Source organism: Macrotis lagotis, chromosome 2, assembly GCF_037893015.1.
Source record: "Macrotis lagotis isolate mMagLag1 chromosome 2, bilby.v1.9.chrom.fasta, whole genome shotgun sequence".
Classification (NCBI taxonomy): Eukaryota; Metazoa; Chordata; class Mammalia; order Peramelemorphia; family Peramelidae; genus Macrotis; species Macrotis lagotis.
Genome location: NC_133659.1, coordinates 337,992,859 through 338,018,038, shown reverse-complemented (window position 1 = coordinate 338,018,038; position 25,180 = coordinate 337,992,859). Strand labels below are relative to the sequence as shown.

Genomic DNA, 25,180 nt, shown 5'->3' with positions numbered 1-25,180 from the left:
AGGTTCTGTTGTATTTCTAACACCCACCACCACCTAATTCATCTCATTTATATAGTTAATTAATTTTTGGTTTTTGTGGGGCACTGGGATTAAGTGACTTGCCCTATGTCACATGGCTAGTAAGTATCAAGTATCCAAGGTCAAATTTGAACTCAGGGCCTCTTGACTCCAGGACTGGTGCTCCCATACTTTGTACCACCTAACTACCACCCAATACTCTGTTGTCTTTCCTTTGTCTGTTGCATCGTTATGTTGTACTCCTGTATTTCTGTTGTTTGGGGTCTTTGAGGGACAAATCATTTCTTCATTTCTAAATTTCTGATTTTCATTTTCTTCATTCCATATTCTGGATCTTCTGTCTTATTAAATCATTTTTCATAGATGACTGAATTTGCTTATTAGATTTGGAAGCCACATTTCCTTTTTTCCTATTTTTCCTATAGTTTTATTTATATTCAAGGACTATGAAATCTCTTCTTCCTAAAATTTTTTGTTCTGTTTTCTCCCTCTCCCCTACTCTACCCCCCTTATTTTCCTTATTGCTCAAATCTAACTCCCCACTGATTGTGGTTTTCTTGGAGATTGGATCTCAGAGTCTCAGCCTTCTCCAACACTGGGCAGTTCCCATATCAGCAACCTAAGTTTCGGCTTCAAGCGATTTTGGGGTGTTCAGAATTGGCTCTAGCTGGATCCCATACTCTTCCCTCAGGAATAGTGAAGTGCTGCAGAGCTCCTGTCCTGGTGACCTGTCCCACTCCCTTATTTAGTTCTCTGACCTGCCAGCGGCAGCCTGCGTTTCCTAGCACCAGCAGTTCAGAACTTTGATTTCTGCTGCTTCCAGGTTGTAGTCCCCAATAGGCTTTTGCTCCCAAAAGGCTGTGATGAAGAAGGCTGTTGAGGTCTGAACAAATTGGAGCTGGGATTTTCACAGCATTGGAAAGAAGGAAAGGAAAATGGGGAACAGGGATGGGTATTGATCTAAGAATGAGAGATATTGAATGAGCTCAAGGTCTTTTAGATTTTTTTCAGTCATGTCCAACTCTTCATGACATCATAACATTATTTTTCGTAGGCTTTATTTAATAGGATGCAAAAAAAGTTAAAATGGAAGAACATTTCACTTGGTTTAATGATCTAATTATAAAAATTATATAAAAAGTACCTTTTTTGTGAAATAGAGACTTTAATGTTTTGATTCAATTTAGTATTTAATTTGATTTCACCCTTTATTTGCAGGTGATACAAAAGGATCATGTTTACATTTTCAAGATGAATGGGATTCTGACTTTGAGAAGAGAAGCTGAACCATCACTGCCCATGTTTATGTTCACAACATGGAGCACTTAGTACTCAAGAGGCTCAGGTGACTTAGGTCCTGGGATGATCTGCTCCTAAAGAGAATTAGAGAGTTTTGTGAGTTATGTCTGCAAGTTTTCAATAAGAGTTGACAATGAATCCTACTTGCAAAAACGACCACATTACAAAAAACTGAAGATTGGATGTTTGTGCTTTTGCACAAACTCTGCTATTTGGATCAAATTGTACTCCTAACTTATTAACATACAATGATATAGCCAGAATAATCTCTCTCAATCATGGATAAGAATCAGGAAACATGTCCAAAAATGGATAATAGTTTTGTATTAGATAAAATAAATTTTAAAGTAGAACCCGAAGATAACATAACTAACCATAGTTTGGGAAGAATGAATTTTAAAAGTGAGCAAGAAGATGTCAGACAGACAGACAGCAGTGATGAACAAGTAGAATTCAAAGGAAAAAACTGTAGCAGTCGTCATCCTGGAAAATATTCTTCTCCTGACAATGAGGAGGATTATGGGTCTTTATTTTCACAGTACAGCAGCACACTGTACGATGTGGCGATGGAAGCTGTGGCACAGAGCCTCCTTTCCAGCAGAAACATAAGCTCCAGGAAAAAGTCTCCAGCTTGGAATCATTTCTTTATTTCTCCTCGGGATAGCACTAAAGCAATATGTATGTATTGTATGAAGGAATTCAGTCGGGGTAAGAATGAGAAGGACCTAAGTACAAGCTGCCTGATGAGACATGTGCGCAGGGCCCACCCAACTGTGCTCATTCAGGAAAATGGGAGTATGCCCAGCATTGCCTCCTTTCCTTCTCCTTCCTTACTCCTCCCTCCACAGCCTGCAGATGTTGGTGACCTGAGCACCGTGTTGTCCCCTCTAAAACTGGTCAAGAAGATCACTTCCAAGATGCCTTCCCCAGATCGTGTGATGGAGGAATCCGGCTCTATTGTTTCTTCTGAAGAAATGTCATCTGATCTGTCCATCTCAGAGAAATATAGCAAAGAAGAAGCACTGGTGGGCTCCTCTCCACACCTGCCTAGTGCCCAGTATGATGAAACTGTGGAGAATGTAGCAGAAAAGACTATTCCAGTCCCAAAGAGCACTTCAGGTTCCAGGAGAAGGTCTGCTGTCTGGAAACATTTTTATTTGTCTCCTTTAGATAATTCTAAAGCTGTCTGCATACACTGCATGAATGAATTTAGTAGAGGAAAGAATGGGAAAGACCTGGGAACGAGTTGTTTAATAAGGCACATGTGGAGAGCCCATCGTTCAATTGTTTTGCAAGAGAATGGCGGTGGGACCAGCATACCCCCTCTTTATTCTGCTCCTCCAACACTGTTGCCTTCTTTACTACCCTCAGAGGGAGATTTGAATTCTGTGGCATCTTCTCCAGGAAAGATGGTAAAAGAATCACCTTCAGCCTCTTCTTCTCCTGATAGGCTGGTGGAAGAAATCCATTCTCATCTCAATCCTGGAGATGCTTTAATGGAAGATGTGTCTGTCCTGTCATCTTCTGATGATGTTGGTGAAGCTTCCTTGGTGTCTTCTCCAGAGAAGCAGGGAGATGGATTGAGTACCTTAATCTTTGAGCCGGGCACTGTTTTTCAACAAAATAAAAAGATAATGAAAAGACTGAAGTCAGAAGTTTGGCATCATTTTTCACTGTCTCCCACAGACAATTTAAAAGCAGTATGCAGATATTGTAGTTGTATGATTAGTCGTGGGAAAAAGGGTGATGTGGGTACAAGTTGTTTGATGAGGCATCTATACAGGCGTCACCCAGAAGTGATCGGGAACCAAAAGAGCTTTATCGATGCTAGTTTGGCAAATTCTCCTTATGCCACTTTGGCTTCTGCAGAATGTTCCTCCTCTAAATTGACTGACTTACCAACTATGGTTACGAATGATAATCAAGTGATCTTTCCTGTTAATAGCAAAAAGACCTCAAAACTGTGGAATCATTTTTCAATTTGTTCAGCAGACTCAACAAAAGTAGTATGTTTGCACTGTGGACGTACGATAAGCAGGGGGAAGAAGCCAACCAATTTGGGTACCAGTTGCCTTCTAAGACATTTACAACGGTTTCATAGCAACGTGCTGAAAAATGACACCTCAGAGACAGTGTTGCCCTCTGCTGCAGAGATACGGGTGCCTCGGAGCACAGAGTTATTAGGATCATCGTCCTTGGATGAAACCAATGAAAAGTTTTCTGACTCTCACCCAGTTGCCAAAAAAATCACAAGTCTTGTAGCAGAAATGATTGCACTTGACCTTCAGCCATATTCTTTTGTAGACAATATTGGCTTTAACAGGCTGCTTGAATACTTGCAACCTCAATATTCTTTACCTGCGCCATCTTACTTTTCTAGGACCGCAATCCCAGATATGTACGATAATGTGAAGCAGATCATCGTTTCCCATCTTAAAGAAGCTGAGAGTGGCGTGATCCATTTCACCTCTGGGATCTGGATGAGCAGCCAGACTCGGGAGTATCTCACCCTCACTGCACACTGGGTCACTTTTCAGTCATCAGTCCGGCCCCATTGTGAAGACTACCACTGCTCTGCACTTTTAAATGTGTCCCAGGTGGATTGTGACTATAGTGGGGTCAGTGTTCAGAAGCAGCTGGAATATTGGTGGGAAGCCTGGGTCACCTCTGTTGGCCTTCAGATTGGGATTACTGTGACTGATAATCAGAGCATTGGGAAAACATTAAATGAAGGGGAACACTCCAGTGTGCCATGTTTTGGTCACACAATTAATCTGATTGTCAATGAGGCTATTAAAAGTCAGAGGATGGTTCAGAACTTACTTAGCATTGCTCGGAAAATCTGTGAGCGAGTGCATCGGTCAGCAAAGGCAAAAGAGAAACTTGCTGAACTACAGAAGGAATATGAGCTGCCTCCACACCATCTTATTCAAGATGTTCCATCGAAATGGAACACATCCTTTCATATGCTTGAGCGCCTCATTGAACAGAAGAGGGCAATTGATGAAATGTCGATTGAATGTAGTTTCCGAGAACAGATTAGTTGCGACCAGTGGGAAGTCATGCAGTCTGTGTGCCATGCATTGAAGCCCTTTGAGGCTGCGAGTCGGGAGATGAGCACACACATGTCCACATTGAGCCAGGTGATCCCAATGATCCACATTCTCAATAGGAAAATAGAAATGTTATTTGAGGAAACGATGGGCATTGACACCATGTTGAAGTCTTTGAAAGAAGCAATGGTAAGTAGATTATCCTCTACCCTTCATGACCCAAGGTACATTTTTGCTACGCTTTTGGACCCTCGTTATAAAGCTTCCTTATTTACAGAAGAGGAGGCTGAACAGTACAAGCAAGATTTAATCAGGGAACTAGAAATAATGAGTTCTACCTCAGATGATAAACCTGTTTCCAATGGGTGTGATATAGGTTCACCATCTACAAACTCTGTTGGAGAGGACAGCCTCTGGTCACTTATGGCCAAGCTTAAAAAAAAAGATCTAAAAGACAAGACGAAGCTGCCAGAAGAAATGGTGCTTGCCTACTTGGAGGAAGAGGTGCTTGAACACAACTGTGACCCCCTAACTTACTGGAATTTAAAGAAGTCATCCTGGCCGGCCCTGGCCAAGCTGGCCGTCAGGTTCTTGGGCTGTCCCCCAAGCATCGTTCCTTCAGAAAGACTGTTCAATAATACATCCAATGAAAACAGCAGCTTTAGCCAATCCAGGCTAATGATGGAACACTTTGAAAAACTGATCTTTTTGAAAGTAAATCTTCCCTTAATATACTTTCAGTATTGAATTGAATGAACAAGCTGCCAGGTTCAAACGATTGACGCCTACTGGACATTCACTGTCTTTGTGACTGGGATTGTTGAGTTGCTCCACTTAGGGGCCATGTATGACATCCAATCAGTGACCCTGATTCCAAGGTTAGCGCCACTCTCCAGCTTTCAATCCAATGTCTACATGTGCCTTATCCATAGTTCTTCAGGCCAGATGGTGTATATATGTTTTTTAAGAAGTCCACACTAGGTAGAGTCTGTCTTGTCAAATTATAAAATATGATTATTAGGTTTTAATCCATAACTGTAAACTTTTAAAAGGGGGGGGGTGTCAGTCATTTGTTTTAATAGAATGGCAAAAAAGAGAGAGAGATGTACACAGTTTGACTCTGTAGTTTTTTTTTTTTATTCAATTATGTAAAAACCATGAACCAGGTACTGTATTTTAGTTAAACTTTGCTCTTATGGCAGCAGAGCAGCTTTTGGAGCTGTCCAGTGAAAGCTGGGTTTCAAAGGTGGAGGTCAAAGCCATCCTTTCCTAAGCAGTTTTGATTGCACGCTCTCAGATACTTGGAGGGTGAAAAACAAACCAGACGGGAGAGCCGCTTACTAGTACAGGAAATTTTTAGTATTTGAACATGCAACTAAAGTTAGAGGTATTATGGAATATCTGTTATACAGGGATCTCTAAAGAAACTTCCCATTGGATTTTTGTGTTTGTTCTTTGTGTTTGTTTTTTATTCAGGTTTTACATTGTCCTTGAACTTCAGAAATATTCTGAGTATTTATATAAGCTGCTTGGTATTTTCACCAAGGTTTGTGAATTCATGCTTATGTTATTTAACACAGTGCATAAGATGGCAAGAAATCTACAGCAGAAGTTCAGTTAATTGATTGTGAAGCCTTTAAAATCAATTTTGTGTATCAAAGCTATGAGGCTCCTAGTGTCAAATCAATATTGGTTCCCGAGTCGATTGAATACATAAGAATCTGTTGTAGAAAACTGATTACTGTATTCCCTTCACAAGAATAGCCTTATAGACGCGGAGCACTGCTTAGTTTTTTTTAAATGTACTTAGGGGTGATTCAGCAGGCAGGTGGGAGATTTTAGAATCCGAAGACAGAAGAATAAAATAAAAAGAGTCAGGTTTTCTTTGGAACAGTATGTTCTCAATATTTTTGTTTTAACATCTAGAAAAGGGGTCAATTTCTCATTTCAGTTTTTAGACGAAATATCGGGGGGGTAATAAGTCACTCATTTGCCTATGAACTTTTAGAAAAGTTGTAGTTTTGTTAAAATACTGTACCTTTGCCTAATCTAATTTTTGCATTTACTATGTTTTAGTGTATTTATAAATGGTGAACTCATTTTCTGAAATTAAACATTTTATTTGCAATTTTCTAGTGCTGGAAACTCTTGACTTTTATTTCTAAGTGCAAACAATTTGCATCCATTAGTAGCATGAAGTCTAACTTGATTCCACATTGAAGCTCAGTGGACCAAGCAGTCAAGTTACTATTCCTGTTACTTCTCTGTGCCTGCTCTGGAAACTCTGGGCAGGGATGCCCTTCCTCCGGGACAGGTGTGCTCGGCTTTTTGTAAGCCCCAAACCAGGTAAGCTGTTGGTCAGGAGGAGGGCTTTCTGCAGTCTGGAACCTGCATAGATACCCATAGAATCAGAGGGCATTCATGGCTTTGTGATGCTGATTGTTTAGCTCCTGTAAAGTTTCTAAAGAGGCCTTGTTTGGTTTTTTTAATAGGTAACAACTCAGCCATTTGGTAAACCCCATGGGGAACAGAACTGAAAACCAAGAAGAAATTAAGCCAGGTCTCTGAATAGCTAAAGTCGGATGGATTATTGAAAGCATGGCCCAAATGGTGTGCTTTTATTCATATATCTTCAGGCTTTCTCTTAGAGTCTGTTGACTCCTATTTATCCACACTTATATTAAGCGCCTTGTGGTGGGGAGACAATGATGAATGATGACCAGAGTGAGAAAAGGGAGGGACTGGAGCAGCAGGAGCTGGGCACTGGATGAAGCAGATGCACACAGCCCACAGTCCCAAGAGCATTCCAGAGTGGGTCAACAGAGCCCTTGGAAGGTAGAGGCTCTGCTTGTTTAGCTGGAAGCGGCCTAGTGCGATGCATCAGGAGCTGGCCTTTCCTTTCCATATCAGAAAGATGATTAAGTAGTCCTACATCCATGACCAAGGTGGCAGCAGCTGGTTTGCTAAAGGGGAAGGAAATCTCAGATGGGATGGGGCCTAGGGCCTGGTGCCATTGCCTCCCTCCTAGGAAGATTCAGCTAGGTTCAGCAGTACGTCCCAGGTCTGATTTCTTGGCCCACCTGGGTGTTTCAGAAGTGACCTTTGTAGCTAATTACCTCTCTTGGACTCATTGATCAGGGATGTTGTCTTTTCAGCATTTTTTTGTCTTTACCATTTTGTCCTTGCATAAATGGTTTTCCTAGTTCTGCTCACTTCACTCTGCATCAGTTCAGTCTTCCTGGGTTTATCTGAAGCTGTCTCTCAGTTTTCACAGCACATTCATATGCCATCATTTTTCCAGCCACTCCCCATTTGATGAGTACCTCCTTTGTTTCTAGCTCTTTGTTACCAAAACAAAAAGTTGCTATAGTTTTGTACATGTGGGACCTTTTTCTTCCCAAAACATTTTGCCAATAGCGTTAAAAAAAAAATTATTGCCACTTGCCAGTCTTCTCATAGCAGAAGTTATAAGTGGCTAGTTTTATTGGGCAGTTAGGTGTTTGAATATGACTGCAGACACTTGACACTTAACTAGCAGTATGACCCTGGACAAGCCACTTCACCCTGATTGCCTTGTGTCTCTAGTTGTCTCGATTCATATCTGGCCCCTGGACCCAGAGGAGAAAGTGAGGCTGGTGACTTAATATGGCCTCCCTCACTCAAATCCAATTCATGTGCTTGGCATGGCATCCCATCCCTGATGTCATGGTCATCTTTGTGAACAAAGGACAAACATTATAGCACCTTTATATAGCACCTGAATCGTTTCCTAATTTGATCCCTACCTGGAGAAATCCTATTAACACAAAAATTTGGGCAGATCCCAAATGGCAATCTCTACAGTATGAGCAGTTTGCATTCTTCTAGTGGGAGGCATCTTTCTTTGACCAAGATTAGTCATTGCGAGTAGTCTGATTTTTGCACCGTTTTAATGTATTATGTTGCTGAGTAAATTGTTCTGATTCTACTGACCAGTCCTTATCACTTCATACAGCTCTTCCCAAAGTTCTCTGAATTCCTTATGTCCTGATTTCTTAGGGTGGAGCAATATACATGTTGAAAAAAATGTACACAATACAATATGGAAAGGGTTGGCTCTGTTCCCTTCCCCTAAAATTGGAATCTGATATCTGGGACAGTAGTGGGAGCTTTGTCTGATGGGTTGTGGTCTGCAGCCACACTGTGGTTGTCCCTGGGGTGGAGTTGGAAAACTGACCCTTCTCAGTCCTGAAGAGGGAAGGGATAGGAGCTACCTACCTCAGGTAAATACAAGCATGAGAAATCAAATGGGGATGTACACAGCCAACACCCCCCCCCCCCCCCAAACAGATTAAGGAGGGAGAGGTGGGAAGAACTGAAATTTGTATGTGTTATTAAAAAGGACAATACTGAATTAGTATTTATGCAGAAGGGTTAAACCTAGGCAGAGTTGCCCTCTGACTGGGGAGAAGGTGAAAGTGAGGGTGCAGTTATGGGCCAGATTAAGAAAAGTCTAGTAGGCAAGTGGGCCCTCATGCTGGAGGCTTCACGAGAGCCTCTTGGTGTGACCTTCCTCCCCTCAACTGCCTAGCAGTTTGGCATCTGTCATCTCATCATGTGGCCTCCATATCACAGAGCAAGTCACGATCCTGTAGAAAGCCTCTGATTAGCGAGCACTCTAGACTTGACCAGCCAATCTGGCAGATTTCCATGCAATCTAAGCCAGACCAAGGGAGCAAACAGTGACCCCACACTTGGAAGATTATGGGGGTCAGACCCAGCTAGCCTTCTGATTTAGCCCCCCTCATTGATTCCCTTTGTTCGGGCTGGTGTAGAGGGCAAAGGCACTTAGTGGAGTCCTCCAACTGAGCCCACTAAGAAGAGAATAACACTATAAGAAATTTTTAAAACTTTAAGATGTCCCCCTTATCTTATTAAAAAAGAAAGTAAAATAGCTGATCACCAGGGTTTCTCCTAATCAATTCAAAGACAGAACAACTCCAGTGGAAGGGATCTTGTTGGCCATCTAATCTAGACCTTATGAGAGGATCCTACAAGTTTGTGTAGAAGTGGTCAGTCCCACCTTGACTTGCAAATCTCCATTAAGAGAACCCACTATTACTACCTGAGAGTGCCACTTGTTCCTCCTGATACTTGACTCCTGCCATCCTCACTCCCACTTCCAGGTTTTCCCTGTCACTGCCCTCTGGAGATCTCCATTTGACAGATGGCCTCCCTAAGCTTTGGCACCCCTATCTCCAGATGGGGTTTGACTAGGAAAGAAGACAAGCCTGGAAGCGATGCTTCTTAATGAGTGTCAATGGTGTCTTTAGATATCTCACCATACCACCAATTCAATCCTCAAAAACTTTTTCTGATGAATGTATCTAACCGGGCCTCTCCTAGCTTATTCTTGGGAAGATGATTTTTTGAACTTAATCCCAATTGAATTTCATCTTATAACTTTTTTCATTATCTTCTCAAAATACACCCTTCCCTTATCCTTATACAGAGGGCCTTCCTCTGCAGCAGAAGAAATAAAAGGAGTTGGGGAAGCAATACTGCCCAGCACCCATGGTCCTTCACCTATGGAAGAAGAAAGGGATTGTTCTCATCCCTTCATCAGGTGTGACCATCATATAGTTGTGTATTGTTCAGGTCTGAGTTGTTTTCATTTATGTTGTAATCATGGATATAGTTGCTGTGGTCGAGTTTAATTCACTTTGGAACCTGCAACCCTAATTGTCATACTCTTCTCTATAGCTTCCTCATTTAGCATTTCTTAGGGAAGAGAAATATTCCATTACATGAATGCACCATCATTTATTTAGCCATCCCCCAAATTGGTGATCTGCAAAAAATGTTTTTAAGAATTTTGGAGCACTTGGAACTTAAGTTTTGACCTTCTTGGGTAGTGAGGAATGGCCTTTTTAATTACTTTCTTAGCCTAATTTCTTCCTACTGAGTTAAGTATTCAAGCCTTTTAGGGCCCTGACCTGCCCAACCATTGGATTAATGGCCTTCCCTGAAGTGTGTGGGAATATGCTAAGAACAGCCTTGATCTCCGGGGCACTCCAGTCAATCAATTTAGAATTGATTTAACTGCCTTATCATCCCTAACTTGCTCAAAAGCATGTGTAAGCTACTTTAACCAATGCTGTGCTTCCGTAAAGTGTAGATGAGTTTTGATTGGTGCAGATTTAGTTATCCTATCAACAGAAAATGAAGATTCTGGCATTACCTTTTCTGGGCAAAGCCACGGTGGCTTTAATACACACAAAACAGCATCCATTAAGCACCAACTTTATATCAGGGATGGTGTTAAATGTTTTAGAAATACCTCATTTGATCCTCACATCAACCCTGGCAGAGAGGTGCTTTTAACTCCATTTTACAGTTGAAGACTTCTCCAGGGACACAGATCTAGTACGTGTTTGAGGTTAGATTTAAACTCGGGCCTTCCCAGCTGCCTCTGTGAACAATTGTCTTTCCTAGAAGTTCCTTAGTCATCTGTTTAATTCTTGAATTTCATCAAGACAAGATGGCCAGCTCATTGGTTTAATTTTCTTCCCAGAATTACGCTATTGGCTCTACCTTAGACTTGTGATGTCACTCTCCTCTATAGTCTTTGAGCTATTACTGACATTAAGTCAGCAGTCACGACTGAAGTGTTTCAGTACCCAAGGAAGGGGTTTGACCATCTTGGCCTCATTCAAGGTGGCTAGAGGCTCTTTTGCTGTCTCCTTCCTATTGGGGACCAGCTGGTTGTTAGCCATTTTGCTTCTCTGTTCCTCAGTAACCCCTTTAGAGTAGTTCTGCCTTCTTTTGTTAGCCACCATCTCATCCAGCCCAAGCTGCAGCCCCTGCTCTTGTTCTTCTCCAGTAGTACTTTAAAAACAAAACAAAAAATAAACCTACCCCAAAATTGATGTTCTTAGTTTCCCTAGCCCCTAGATTCTCTCAGCTCACTCTGAATTTTAGGCCTCTGGATGGTATTTTTAAGATAAACTTTAATTTTTAGATAAAATCTCCATCCCTTTTAATAAAAAAAAATTTCAATAGAATTCAGTGCAGCCCCAAATACTATGATATCATAAACAAGTGTTCCACACCTGCAGACCCTCACCTCTTAAGAGTAGTGCGGATGTTTTCCAGTCTCTCTGTTCTTAAAACATGCTTGTTCCTTATAATTTTGCAACATTCAGGAATGATGTTTTGTGGCAATTTGATGTCTTTTCCCATTTGTTTTAGTTGTTGTATAGTTTTCCTGGTGCTGCTCACTTTTTGTATTCGTTCATTATTGTCTGTGCTTCTGTTTTATCATTTTTGGTCATTTCTTAATTTTCTATTCTATAATTTTCCATTATATTCATATAGCATGATCTGTTTAGCCATTCTATAATCCCTGGCCATCTACTGTTTTCATTTCTTTCTAACATTAAAAAAAAAATGCTGTTTTAAATATTTTGGGTGTATTTGGAGGCTTCTTTGGATGGTTTGAGCCTATTTTGCCACTTTATTTGCATAATTTGCATAAATTTGCCAGTTTATTTGCATAATATTTGCATGACAATATTACATAATTCCAAAATGTTTTTGACAGCTCCAATAGGAATGCATTAGTGTGCTTGTCTTCCCCTTTTTCCTCAAGCATTGACCCTTTCCACCTTTTGGTCCCAACACTATTGAGGGGATTGTGCAATTCTTTTCTTTTTTGCCCATCCTGTTCTAGTTCTCTCTTTACCAGTATTGTTTTCTTTGGGCTTTCAGAATTAGAATCTTGAGTCTGGGCTGATGCATAGGGCAGAGGATGTCTCGTTTTCCTCCCCTAGATTAGAATTCTAGGAGGGAGTGGTCCCTCACCTCCAAGCTTTCATGATTTCTACACCAGCTTTCACTTCTTCCTTGTGACATTCAATTCCAGAATAGTTTCCCCTTGCTAGTTCCTACGCTGTTTCAAAAATTGAAATTGTGGTTAAGACAAGTTGGATCACTGAGAATGCCTTTGAATTGCCTCAACCAGTCAATTGGGTCTAATGGACATGGACAGTTCCAAGAGACTTTCTTGGTACCAATCACTATAAACTAGGTTTAAAAAAAGCCTATGGGAGAACAGTTCTTGTGGAAACCAGACCTGAAAAGGTTTGTTCTTGGTCAAAGCCTTGTCCTTTGGGTCCTGGCTTCCCAGAGTGAAGCAGATCAGCTAGGGGTGGGGCAGCTCCCACCATGCCTGTGAAGAATACATGGTGGGTTGGGCAGGGAAGAGATCTTCTGTCTTACCTACCCCCCAAAAAAGGTTAGTGGCCCTGGAATAACAGTGGCTGACCAAAAGCCAAGGTGATTTTTTAAAAGTACAGGTTTGAACTCATTTCCTCCCTATTCAGTAAATTCTAGCAATTCCCTATTGCCTATTCGAGGCAACTGAATGGCACAATGGATAATGCTCAAAGATGGGAATTCAACTAGCTCTGTGACTCTAGACATGTCACTTCATCTGTCTACCTCAGTTTCCTCAACTGTAAAATTGGGATCATAACATCCTTTAACCTAGGATTGCTGTAAGGATTCAAGATAAAATTTGTAAAGTGTTCTGCAAAGCCTAAAGCACAATTTAAACGCTATTATTACTGCCTTTGTGGCGATAATAATATGGAATATTGGGAATATAAGTGGAATATAAGGTCTTTCACTACTTGGCTACTGCACTGATTTATTAAGAGATTTGTCTCCTTTGTGCCCTCTGACTGAATGACATTTGTCCTTTGGTCTCAAAGAAAACCAAGACTCAACAAGACGGCTGAGAATTACTGGATCTAAGTCACAAAAAGGAAACGAATCCTATTTCTACAAACGATGGACCCAGACAGTCATTTCTGATTTGTTGTCAGTGTGTACGATCAGAACGGCAGCTTGTTAAAAGAAAAAGGTCAAAAGCAGTATCACATTAGAACCCAAAGATGGCCAATAGGATGTGCAATCCAGTCAGCTCTGTCTGGATTTTTCAACAAGCTCTTGAGCTGAAAAGTGGGAAATGGATGCAAGAATGGCTGTGGCCAGAGTCTGACCACTGCCTAAGGAAATGGAATGGATGTCCCTTCTCAGGGAGAACCTAGATTCCCAGTTCAGTCAGCAAACAGTTCATCTCTTCAGCAGGCAGAGTTATGACAGTTAGGAGCCACGCTCATTTGGAACCAAGACTGGTTCGTCAAGTCTCACAGAAGAGGTGATGGATGGAGATGAACGGATGCTACCTCGGGAAATGGTGCAGAGTCAGTGAAGGCATTTAGGATAAACCAGAAATCAATGGATGGAAGCTGGGAAACACTTGGGAGTCTAGGTGATCCCGGGGTTTATCCTCAGGGAGCCTCCATCTGCCATCTCTCCCCTCCCCTTCTCCAGGTGGGACCTGTTACTCTGTGTCCCAGAGGAGCAAAGGGGAGTCTTGGCTGTTTTCTAGGGAAGGTCTTTTCTCATCTGTAAAATGGGGAAGTAGCCTAATCCACCTGAAAGGAGGAGGCTGGACAAGCCCCAGATTGAAATCCCTCACCCTTCCTTGGCTGCCATCCCCTCTGGTTAGGGGTCCTTCATTGTCTTCACTTACACACCTCTCCACCCTTCCTTAGTCCTGGCTGCTCAGCATTTACAGACCTCCCCTATTAGATTTGAAGCTCCTTGAGGGCAGGGCCCATTTTTCCTTTTCTGGAACACAATAGGGACTTAATTGATGCACTGGCCTGTCCTGCCAGAGAGAACCTGGGGGCAAGGGATCTTGGAGCTTAGATCCAGAAAGCCCAGGTCCTGTTGGGGAGATGGTCATGGGTTGTGGGGCCTCACCACTCTTGCTGGTGTATCAGAACTACAGGTAGTGGCACAGCTCGGATGCAAATCCTGCTGTCCGTGGACTCTGGGGAACTGGGGCCTGGATCCCAGGGTTGAGAAGGAGCGGCAGGGGCTGCCCCCCAGATCTGGCTCCATCCATGGCCAATCCACTCCCTGCTGACCACTTGCCTTGTGTAGCCTCCCCCTGGACATATCTGGCCGACCTCTCCAAAGCTTTGGGGTTTCCTCCTGGCACCCAGACCTGGTTTCAGGTTGGAGCAAACACTTCTCCCCACTCCGACTCTTTGGTTCAGACAACTTGTGGACCCAGACAGATGTCCAAACCCACTAGGACCCGAAAGGTAAGTCCTCACTGGGTCAGAGAATGGCCATGGCTCCTCACTGACCTCTTCCCTTTGGCAGATCAGAGCAGGTTCTCCCACAGTAACCCTGGAACTGTCCTCACATCCTGTTGGCTCCTTCCCAGAGAGTGCTCTTGGATCCGGGTCAGGCCTGGAAGGACCTGCCCCTGCAGCGTGAGCCAGGATCAGCCTGCAGACAGCTGGGAGAGCACCTCCAGGCCCCTCTGGCAAGGTCTTTGGTGAGGACCAGGACACCCAGGTCCCATTTCCCCCAAGCCCTGCTACTTCTTCCTGTTTCCCGAGCACCTCTCCCCAGGGCACCCACTTGCCCCCAGCTCCCCCCCTACCCTACTCCTACTTTATTGGGCTATTTACACCAGAGTCAAACGGGTTAGCAGGGCCCCCAGATGGGCTCAGACCCATCCCCTCCGCCTGCTCGGACACACACTGACCAGGAGCCACAAAACCCACCATGGACACCAAGTAAGAAAATGCTTTTACTCTGGGCTTTGGTTCAGTAGAGGTTCCACTGCTCGGTCCGGCTGCTGCCACCCCTTAGCTGCACTCGGCAAGGTCACACATCATGACAAGTTCTGATGCCCCAGGGTGAGGCCTCCTTAGCATAGAGTGCCCCATGACCTGGGGGGGGGCAGTTCAAGTTGGTAAGAGAGCCCCCCATTGATGGCTGACAGGTTGCATTCAAAGAAGTGGCCACTGCCTGGGCCCAGGGTCAGCTGCCACTCCCCTCCTGGGGGCCACAGGAAGCTAAGACCCCTTGCCCAGGGTGAGGGCCACAGGCCCCAAGACCCTGTTGGAGGCTCTGCATTATTTTGAAAGGGTTTTATTGTAGATGTGTGGGCAGTACTGCCCACAGGCTTGGGGAGGGAGGCCTGGGCGACAAGGCTCCGGGGGCTCAGCTGGGCTCCTGGGCACTATGCTGTCTGAATGTCACTGAAAACATAGGTCCAGGGGTTGGGTCAGCAGGGGAGGGGCCACCGCCCCTCAGGAGGGTCTGAGCAGTCTCTCCAAAAGCACCAGCTTGGTTTTCAAGTTCAGGTCAAAGGGAGGTAGTTTTGTGAGATTCAATTTGACCCCTGTGGTGCCCGCGATGTTGGCCAGCACACGGTGGGTGCTCTGGTAGTGGGCCAGCCGCACAGGGTCCATCTCCAGGAGCAGGTGCGTGTAGGACATCATGGGTCCTGCCCCGGGCTGCAGGCCTTCCTTTTTGTCATACCTGGGAGAAAGAAGTGAGGAGGAAACCCTGGGCTGACCCACACCTGGCCACCGCCCGCCAGGAAAAGGCATTACTTCCCAGGACCAGTTAGCCACCCCCACATTGACAGTCACTATCTACATCACCACAAATCAAGTCACAGAATGGAACTCTCTCCATGGATAGAGCTGGAGACCCAGGGCAGAGCCAGGGACCCCAGCTCGGCCTTTGACCAAGGCCTTCTTGCTTGACCCCACAACTCAGGATGGCATACGTACTTCCAGTCGTCGTTGACCTCTAAAAACCGAGAGACACCTGTCTGTGCAGCGGCCACGTCAATATGAAGTGCCACATCTAGGAAGAAGCAGAAGAGGCGATGGGCAAGGATCTCCACCAAGCGCATATTGGGTGGAGCTGTTGTCTGCCACTCACTTCCTCTCCCACCAAGGGGTCTCCCCATGTACCTGTTTTGGGGGGCACCAACTCATGAAGCTTTTGGATGGCCACCCCTCCAGGGTAATTAAAGTGGGAGACATAGAGTGATGTTGCCGAGTAAGCCACATTTATCAGGAGATGGGCCACCACCAGGAGGGAACCGAGTTTGTACAGCCAAGACTTCTTGTAATTGTTTAACCTGAAAAAGCGACAGGAATCATGTCTTTACTAGCTGTATGCACTGGCTGTGGCTCCTGAGAGCCAGACCTGCCAGCAGGGGCCCGGCTTGGGCCCAGAGGGGCACATACAAGAGCAGAACGGCAGTGAGGGAGCTGACCAAGCTTCCTCTCAAACCTATCTGACTCAACTGTCTAGTTTAAAAATCTTAAAAAAACTCCCTTAAGACAAACAAATCAATTAGTCAATCAGTAGGAAACACCAAGGGGCCACATTTTTACCATCTAACTAGATGAGAAGATCCCATTGTGCTGTTTGTTGAGTACAAAAAAGATTTGTACCACCTTACAGACCCTTTTATGGAAGGGATCTACTTTGCGATTCCTTGACATATTACTCACAAGATTATTGAAATAAGATAAAATAAACATACCAAAAATAATTTTTAAAGAATTAAAAAAAAAAAACCAACTCCCTTAAAAATCCCTGTGAAGTAAGAATGGGGCTCCTGCTTCCACCTGGAAAAAGTCCAGTCCTCCTGTTCAAACACACTTCTCTTATGAATAGGCCCGGCTTCTGGGAGGGCAGGGTAGGGTGGGGTCAGAGACCACCCTCTGGGCCTCACATGGCTGAGCCCCCTCAGACAAGAGGCCAGGCTCCATGGCCTGGGGGAGAGACAGACAGATGGCTACTCCAGGATTCCTGTCATCTCTCCGTTCACATTCTTAGGGACAAGAACAAAGAAAGATGGAAGAGGGGGCCAGGATAGAATGTGCAGAAAATCAAATGGGGTGAACTCTGGAAATGGGGGTCTTCATTACAAGGGAGGAAAGAGGCACCAACATTAAAAGAATCTTTGAACAAGAGCCAGCAGGACCAGAGTCCAATCCAGTAAGTGCAGGCAGTGGAGATGCCCACATGCCAACCACTCTTGTCACTGTTGGCTCATCCCCTGGGGCAAAGGCAAAGGCTGAGTAGGACTGCAACTCTGGTGCTCGGCTCAATCTCAAAGTCTTCTGGAACCATTTGGAACCCCTCCCCCCCAAGCTGCAGACAGCAGGGCCCTTCTGAGCAGACTCACAGGCGTGAACAGCCTTTCGCAGCCACAATGTTCAAGACCGGGAATGTGTACATGATGAAGCGCAGCTCCTTGTGAGGGAGGAACGAGTAGAGGAAGATGAAGCCCACCGCAGGCAGCAGCAGCAGCCGGGTCCTGCGGTCCCAGATGCCCAGAGGGACAAAGAAGAGGCTGCAGCCCAAAGCTCGGGGCAGAGCCGAGTAAAAGTACCAGAGGAAGGGTGAGGTCTGCAGGTCAGGAGCAGCAGTCAAGGAGAGAGGGGCCAAGCAGATGAAGACAGGGGGGACCCCAGCCCCACCCTAACTCCAGGCCATGGCTCCCTGAGACCTCCCCTACCCCGTGCCTGTCAGCTCCTGCTCTAGACAAGGTCCTGCCCAGGCCTCATGGGGACTGAGGTCTGCAGGGCCAGTTCTGATCTGCAAGGCAGGGGGCCCAGCAGCAGGGCCTGGGACTGTGCCCCACATGTGATGCCCCTGCGGGGCAGCCACGAGCACGAGCTGGGGGACATTGGCTATGGCTGCCACCTGTGGACAAGTACAGACAAATGGCGGCACTGAGCCCTTCTGCACCCACAGGCTTAAAGGATACACCCCAGTCTGAACTTTTATTCAGAATCGTATTGTACCAAAGCACTTGACCCTCTGGCCACAAAACATGGCGCCAGAACATGGAATCCACAACGACCGTCAGTCCTAGGAAAGGAGAGAGAGATCAACCATGGAGCTGAGAGGCCATGGCCTCTGGGAACCCTCAAGATCCAATGCCCTCATGGGGAGGTGGGGGTGGGGGTAGGGTAACAAGGACAAAGATAAAAAGCTGGCCCTGCCCTCGAAGTTCACATTCTATTTGGGCAACGCAACCTGGATGACTGGTTGAGCTTGTGGAGAGTGAAAACACTAAGAGAAAGCCAGTCAGGAGACCTCCCAACCTGGTGGAGGCCAGGCTGGCAAGGATGGTCCTATGGTGCCCCAAGGAAATCCCCCAAAGGCTTATGAGCAGGGGCGACACATTCTGAGCACCGTGTGCGAAGTGGGCTCAGGAAGGGGACCCTGCACAAGGTGGCTGCGGTGTTTCTGGGGACTGGAGGAGGACGGGGCTCTGATCTGTGCTGTTGACTTAGGACAGACAGAGGTCACACCTAACCAGGCTAGGTCACTGATTGGACCCTAGATTTGTGAGATGGCCAGCAAACGGTCTCCTCAGGTTAGGGGTGAGGAAGGTCTGAGGAGTCCCAGGTCTTGTCTTTTCACTGGACTGCACAGCTAGGAGACATATGTGGACAGAGAAAGGACACCTACACAGCTAGGCCTCTATTTGGGTGACCCCAACATGCTTGACCAAACCTCTGCAAAGGAAGGGCAGGTCCAGACACGGCCACTTCCTCGTGCCTAAGACTGAGAGCTGTTTAGTGTGCCTTTCTCGCCTCCAAAAAATGACAGTGCTCTACCCTGAAGATCTCCATTACAGAAAACCAATGAAGAACAAATGAAGAAGGGGAGCTGAGTTATATAAAGGGGCTTTTAATTTTTTTTAAGTGTCTATTTAATATTTAGTTTAAAATAGACATCAAGCCCTAAACTGGCCTGTTTGTCCAGACCCCCTCTAACCTGCCTTCTGCTCTCCTGGCATCATCTTCGACAGTTTTCTTTGTTTTCTTGACCTCTCCACCCCTACCATTCTCTCACCAGATACAGGTGGCACTGACAGCACTCACCCAAACAGACGAGGCCTGCGGGAATGGCGTGGCCCAGCACCTTCAGGAGAGTTGCCTTTTTCCCCAACAGCGTTAGCAGCAGCATGAGCCCAAGGAACAGGCACAGCTCCGCCCGAAAGATGATGATGGCCAAGGCCGAGAGCCAGGTGAAGCGGCCGTGCTTCTGCTGCATCCAGGCCGTCAGGGCCAGTAGCACTACAGAGACACGGGTGGGCAGGTCGGCACTCGAGGACCCCATGGAGCCTGCACGTGGGGTGCCCCAGACAGTCTGCCACCCTGAGTCTAAACTACCCAGGGCACACCTCCACATGCAGACTTCCTACTGCTCGAAGTGGCCCTTGGGCACCATCAGGAACTTCTGGGTTGGCCAAGAGGGCCACAGCTTGGGCTCCAACAGAGTCCCAAGGCCCTGCATATGCACCAAATGCCTCCCCCACCTACCCACAGGCAGTGCAAACACGTTGGGCAGAGTCCGTGTGCAGTAGAACATCAGGTGGAACTGGGAAACAGTGATGAGGCAGAAGATGGTGGCCACGGTGGCGCCCAGCTGCCTACGCACCTCCTTTTGAAGCTTCCAGAGCCCATAGATGACGCTGAGCCCGAGGATCCCTCTGACTGGGGGTTGGGGGAGAAGAGAGAAAAGAAAAAGCGACCTGTCATCAGCTTTTGGTAATCAGCTCCTCCAAACCCTGAGGAGGGGGAACCATGGCATCAACCCCCAAAGGGTCTAGGATCCCAAGAGTAAAGGTATCTCTCCTCTACATGGACTTGGACCATATGAGAGGAACAGGCCTGCAGGGCTCGGCTGAAGAAGGCGACAAGCCAACTTCCAAGCCAGGTGTCTCTCAGGCTCCCCACCCGGTGATCCCTGCCATCCTCGGGTGGTGGCTGCAGACAGCTCTGACAGCAGGCCAGCTTGTCCTTCCTCCTCCTCCTCCTCCGCTGGTCAGACCCAGCTTCCTGAAACACGGAAGATGGCAGACGCTGGGCAGAGACAGTGTGTGGGAAAGTCAAAGGGGGGGGGTGTGGGTGAGGCCTCCAAAGGGCCCCAAGTCACCACCTGGATGTTGCATATCCCCTTCCTCAATATCCCAGTTTGTTTGAGGCCATGCCCATTCAGTGAGGGAGGCTAGGTAAGAAATGAGGCAGAAAGTGGCCTCTTTTACAGTCAAAAAATCATTAAAAAATTTTCATCTGGGTCAGGGGTTTCTGGTCAAGCCAAACAATTGCTATTTCCACTCACTCTAAAGCTTTCTGGGCCTCCACAACGACCAGGTGGGACTTGGTGTGGGAACCAGAATCCTCCGAGTAGATTCCAAACCGAACTCTCACCCTAGATGTCCTAAGTCAAACATCTGGCTCGCTCTCAGTCAATGCTTTAGGAGGTAAGAGGGCACAGGCCCAGTCTGTTTGCCCATAGCACTGGCCTCAAGCTGCAGCAGATGGAAATTCTTCCCACTGACTATGAAGCTACCATCTGACCAGGGGCCAGAGTCCGAGTTCTTGTCCTACTGACCGACGAGCATGTCCCTTCTGCTTGCCAAAAACTTAGTTCCCTCACAGGGAGGAGGAGGGGTTGCACGAATGGGACCTGATAGCGCAGACTATTTCTGCAACAAAGGGAAGTGAGAATTGCCAAGAGCCTGCAGGTGCTTCAGGATGAAGAGAAGTCCCCACAATGTTGATCTCCTGCTCTCTCCACCCCAGGTTGGCACAGCAGTCAGCAAGTCTAGCTGTCCAGAGGCTTGGGAAGGGCGGCTGCCAGTCACACATGCACCACAGAGTTCATTAATACTAACAATCTTCATGTGAATCGTGAATGGAAAGGCCAATAATGAGGAAGTGTCCTCACTGGGCTGACCCAGGGCCCTCCTGTGACAAGGTTGGGCTGGGAAGAGCCAACTGCCTAGACAAGGAGCATCTACAAAGAAAATCTCCATCAGAGATTTACTTCATCTTGAAAAAATTCACTTTCTTTGGAAGCAAGTGAAGAATAGTTCTCAGGAATCAACCAGCATGTCTGCGTGTGAGGAGAGAGGTCCTCAGAGATGATCTCACATAAGCCCCTCGTGGTAAAGCTTCCTTAATGCACATACAGAGATTCCAAACTGCCCAAGACTGCCAGGCTTGCTTAGGGTACATAGCTGGCCCCAGGATTCTGAGGGTCAGCTCTGAGAGGGTTGCCCTCTGTGTTTCCCTGGAGGTGGCCCACTGAGCAAGACTGCCCAGTCACTTGCCAAGGCAGTCTGAGAGATCTCTCCACTGCATTCACCTTAATTCATCAAATTAGAAAGAAACTTCCTTAACAATCCATCTTGTCAAAAAGTATATTAATAAGTCAGTTATGAAGGAGGCCATGAAAATGAAGCATTCCCAAAGATGCACAAGGCTTTTTTCTTGATTGTTGTTGCTGGTTTACCTGTTACAAAAGGTGGTGTCCTAGCTAGGACAAGATGGAACCTGCTTCAAGCAACTCCAATGAAGGCAGATGCAGGCTGGCTGCCTCCCTCCCCAGCCCATTCCCCTACATGGAACTGTTCTAGGATGAGCAATAAAGCCACATATTCTTTTATAAATGAAAATGCTACCAAGCAGAGCTCTGTACTCCAAGAGAAAAGGCAGCTTGGGCAGATCAGTCCCTTCCCCAAGCTGGCCAGTCAGGAGACCAGCTGCCACTGCTAAGGGTCTCCACTCCTCACAGCCTCTAATTTATCATGTACAGAGCAAGTCCTTCCTGTCACAGGCAAGCAGGAGAATTGGTCCTAACTGGCCATTCATCACAATAGAGGCTGGGGTTCAGCGCCCAAGCCTCAGATACCAAGAAAAGGGAGTTTCTGGTGGAGGGAAAAACAGCTCCTTACCTATCAGCTGAGAATAAAATTTGGACATTTCCAACATGGACAGCACATAGACTGCAGGGCTGGAAAAGGCTGCGATAAAGATTGGCCCAAGAAACGTTCTTGGAACAACACCAGGAAACTCATGATGATCATACTACAAAGAAAGGAGACACAGTTACCAAACAGAACATTTGCAGGTGGTACCCCACCATGGAGGGCTCCCTCCTCCTTAGCAGTCCACTTGCCTTATCCAGGTCCCAGCGGTGATAGAGGAGGTCATGGATGGCCTGCAGGTTAAAGCTCTCCTCCACCTTGGCATAGGGACAGGCAGCCAGGTGGATGAAGGCGACAGCAATGAACAACAGGAACAAGAGGGGCTGACGCTTGGCTTGTCTCTTCCCAGCCATGTTGGCAGAGGCAAGCCGTTCTGGAAGCCTGGGATGGTGAGTGATGTGAACCCTGTCCTGGCCTTGGGGGAGGAGAGATGAGGCCCTGTTTTGGGAAAACACCAAAAGAAAAATGCCAAAAACCAGATGTACAGTGTGAATTCTTTTAACCTGGTTGCAGACCTAAGGCCTTGTCTCCTCTGATTGGCACTTCAGTCTAAAATCTGAGATACAGACATGCCTCTGAGCAAAAAGAACGCAAAAAAAAAATCAACAAAATAATCCCAGCCCTGCAGTGTATCTTGAACAAGATGGTACTCATTCCCTGGCTGTCATTGGCCCATGTTTTATACAAGAAGCCAGAGACTTTGCCTGCTATGGTGATGAGTCAGATGCCAGGGCCACACAGGAAACAATGGCAACTCTGGATCTCAGGCCCAATTTGGCCAGTGAAACCTGAGGTCCACAGCCATATGCACCTAGCCAGATATCAGAAGAGACACAGGCACAGGATGAGAAAAGGCAAGAATTCACCGACTCCTTCAGTGGCCTGGGACAAGGAGCAGCTTCTTCTACTCTACTCTTGTCATCAGACAGACAATATACTAATGGGTCAGGGCTCCTTAAGTCCTCTCCAGAATCTTGTTCTTTGGGAGGAAAGCATCCTGTGAGCACTTCCCCTCTTCCCAAGCCTGCTCTATTCACCTGTCCCTCAAGCAGGATGTGGTTTCACTCAAAAAAGAAATAAAATCACCAGCAGAATTCAGAGAAAGTTGCATCTCCTTGGTTCCAGGGATCAAATGTGTAGTTTCATGCTAATGCCAAGTAGCAACAGAGCCTGCCCATCCAACAGCCTCCGGGAGCTCTATTCTCTCTCTCCAGGAGCATCTTGGGGGATGTGCCACATTGGTCACTTTTGTTCTGCTCCCATTTACCCAAATAAAGGTTTAAAAAGCTCTGCTGTACATGGAAAGAACCATCCATTTGGGAACTGGGGTCCTAGGACAAAGAGAGTCTGACTTGAAGTCAACCTAGAAGACCCATATCCAGGAGCAGCTGCATGCTGGGAGTTTGATGTCACTCCACAGAGAGATCCTTTGCAGAGACAGTAGCACTATGACCATTCCTATGCTGCTTTGATTAGAAACACCTGAAAATAACTTTAGAGATCAGAAGGATTTTTGTCACCATTTTGACTTGTTTGTTTTATAAAGGATAGTAATGGGCTTTTTTTCCCTTTTATGTTATTTTTTGAAAGGCAATGGCAACGGGGTGAAGTGGCTTGCCCCAGGCCACACAGCTAGGTCATTATTAAGTGTCTGAGCTGGATTTGAACCCAGGTGCTCCTGACTCCAGGGCCGGTGCTCTATCCACTGCGCCACCTAGCCGCCCTTTTGTCACCATTTTGGCTTATTCACAGAACATGTAAACTGCTTCTAACCTCAGAGATGATGTTGGGATGAGCTGAATCTTAAGGCTCATACAGCACAGTAAGAATGGTTCACTTGGAAAGCTGTTCAGTTATTTTCCATCAAAAGGAAAGAAATTCTTCGGCATCTAAATGCAATTAGACCCAAATTCTAGGGACAGCAAGCCACCCTATCTTGGGGGCAGAGACAGCGAAAAATAAAGCGCCAGCACAGGGAACCATAAATCGAGCACTAAGATGCGTTCTTGTCAAAACCCAGGGGAAGGCTCGGGGAACGGAACTGAGACTGGTCGTTTTCTACCCAAAAGCTCCAGGAGGCGCCGTAAATGTGAAGCGACGTGCCCTGCTCTTGGAGCAGATAGATAACGGAATACCTCTAGGCCCAATAGTCTTTTCAATCTCCCAAGTTGCAAGAAAAAGGAGGAAGTCTTCCCTAAGAACGCTCCCGGATGGGGGACGGGGCCCACAGGCTGCGGTGTGAGGCGGGCAGCAGGCGGAGCGGGGCAGGGCGCGGCGGCGTGCTGCTGAGCTCGGGCAGCCGGCCCGTGCCCGCTCTGCCAGGCTCTCCTGCCGGACCCGCCCCGTCTCGGGGGTCTGGGGGGCGGCTGCGCCTCCACTGCGCCCCGCGGGCCTCGGCTCCAGGCGTCGTGCCCCCTGCCCCTTCCTCCCGCGGCCCGCCCCGGTCCCTGGCACAGCCGCTCCGGGCCCGTCGCAGAGGAGACCCCAACGGGCTGGGGGAGGGGCTGCGCGACCCCCGCCCGGCTGTCGCCCCGCCACGTGTCGGCCCGCGCTCGCGGCCCCTCCCCGCCTCCGGGCCGCGCCCGGGCCTCACCCGCCTCGGCTCGCCAAGCTCGGCTGCTCCCGGCCCGGCCCCGCTCCCGCCCCGCCGCGAACTTCGCGCTCGTCGCGTCCGGCTGGCGTGGCGCGGCGTGGCGTGGCGCGGCGTGGCGCGGCGTGGTGCGGCGCACGCGCGGCCAGCGACTAACGGTCGCCCAGCGGCTCCCGAGGGGCGGGGCGTTCCAAGTCGGAGGGGCCGGGGCCGGTCGGGCCGCGGGCGCCTGGCCCTTTAAGGGCCGAAGGCGAGGCGGCCCGGCCGGAAGCCGCCCGCGGTGACGTACTTCCGGGATGGGGGGGCGGGTCCCGGGCTTCCGATGGGAACTCTGCGCTGACACGGGCCTCCCCCATTGGCCCGAGCTCGTTGGCGGGCTGTGATTCGTTCACGTACTCGCGGCGCGGAGGCTTCTCGTCCAATGGAGCTGCGAGGACTGGCGGGGGCGGCGAGGCTCGGCCCGGCGCCCGGTGAAATAGAGCGGCTCGGAAGGCGCCGGCTCGGGAGCCCAGGAGGCGGGGCCCGAGCGGCCCTCTGTGCGCCTGCGCC

General features: G+C 47.4%; 2 protein-coding genes across 5 annotated transcripts in view; one reads left to right on the top strand and one right to left on the bottom strand.

Moving 5' to 3' along the window:
• ZBED4 (zinc finger BED-type containing 4) overlaps positions 1-16,950 on the top strand; it is a 75,887-nt gene extending 58,937 nt beyond the window's left edge. For both annotated transcript variants that reach the window (XM_074227243.1, XM_074227244.1), the window contains one exon: positions 1,237-16,950. In XM_074227243.1, the coding sequence (XP_074083344.1) occupies positions 1,596-5,117 (3,522 nt within the window). In that variant the 5' untranslated portion in view covers positions 1,237-1,595 and the 3' untranslated portion in view covers positions 5,118-16,950. The remainder of the gene's footprint in view (positions 1-1,236) is intronic.
• ALG12 (ALG12 alpha-1,6-mannosyltransferase) lies at positions 15,015-24,759 on the bottom strand. 3 transcript variants are annotated; one of them, XM_074227246.1, is made up of 10 exons: positions 24,635-24,759; positions 22,233-22,479; positions 22,009-22,141; positions 19,589-19,762; positions 19,148-19,342; positions 18,022-18,125; positions 17,437-17,660; positions 16,208-16,377; positions 16,022-16,097; positions 15,015-15,764 (listed from the first exon to the last, which is right to left on the bottom strand). In XM_074227246.1, exons 2-10 carry the CDS (start codon positions 22,392-22,394, stop codon positions 15,533-15,535), a joined length of 1,470 nt encoding a protein of 489 aa, XP_074083347.1. In that variant the 5' UTR covers positions 22,395-22,479; positions 24,635-24,759; the 3' UTR covers positions 15,015-15,532. The 3 variants fall into 3 exon arrangements, with proteins under 3 accessions (XP_074083347.1, XP_074083349.1, XP_074083346.1); XM_074227248.1 differs by lacking the exon at positions 24,635-24,759 and adding an exon at positions 24,177-24,524; XM_074227245.1 differs by lacking the exon at positions 24,635-24,759 and adding an exon at positions 23,815-24,170.
• Positions 24,760-25,180: the final 421 nt, after the last annotated feature.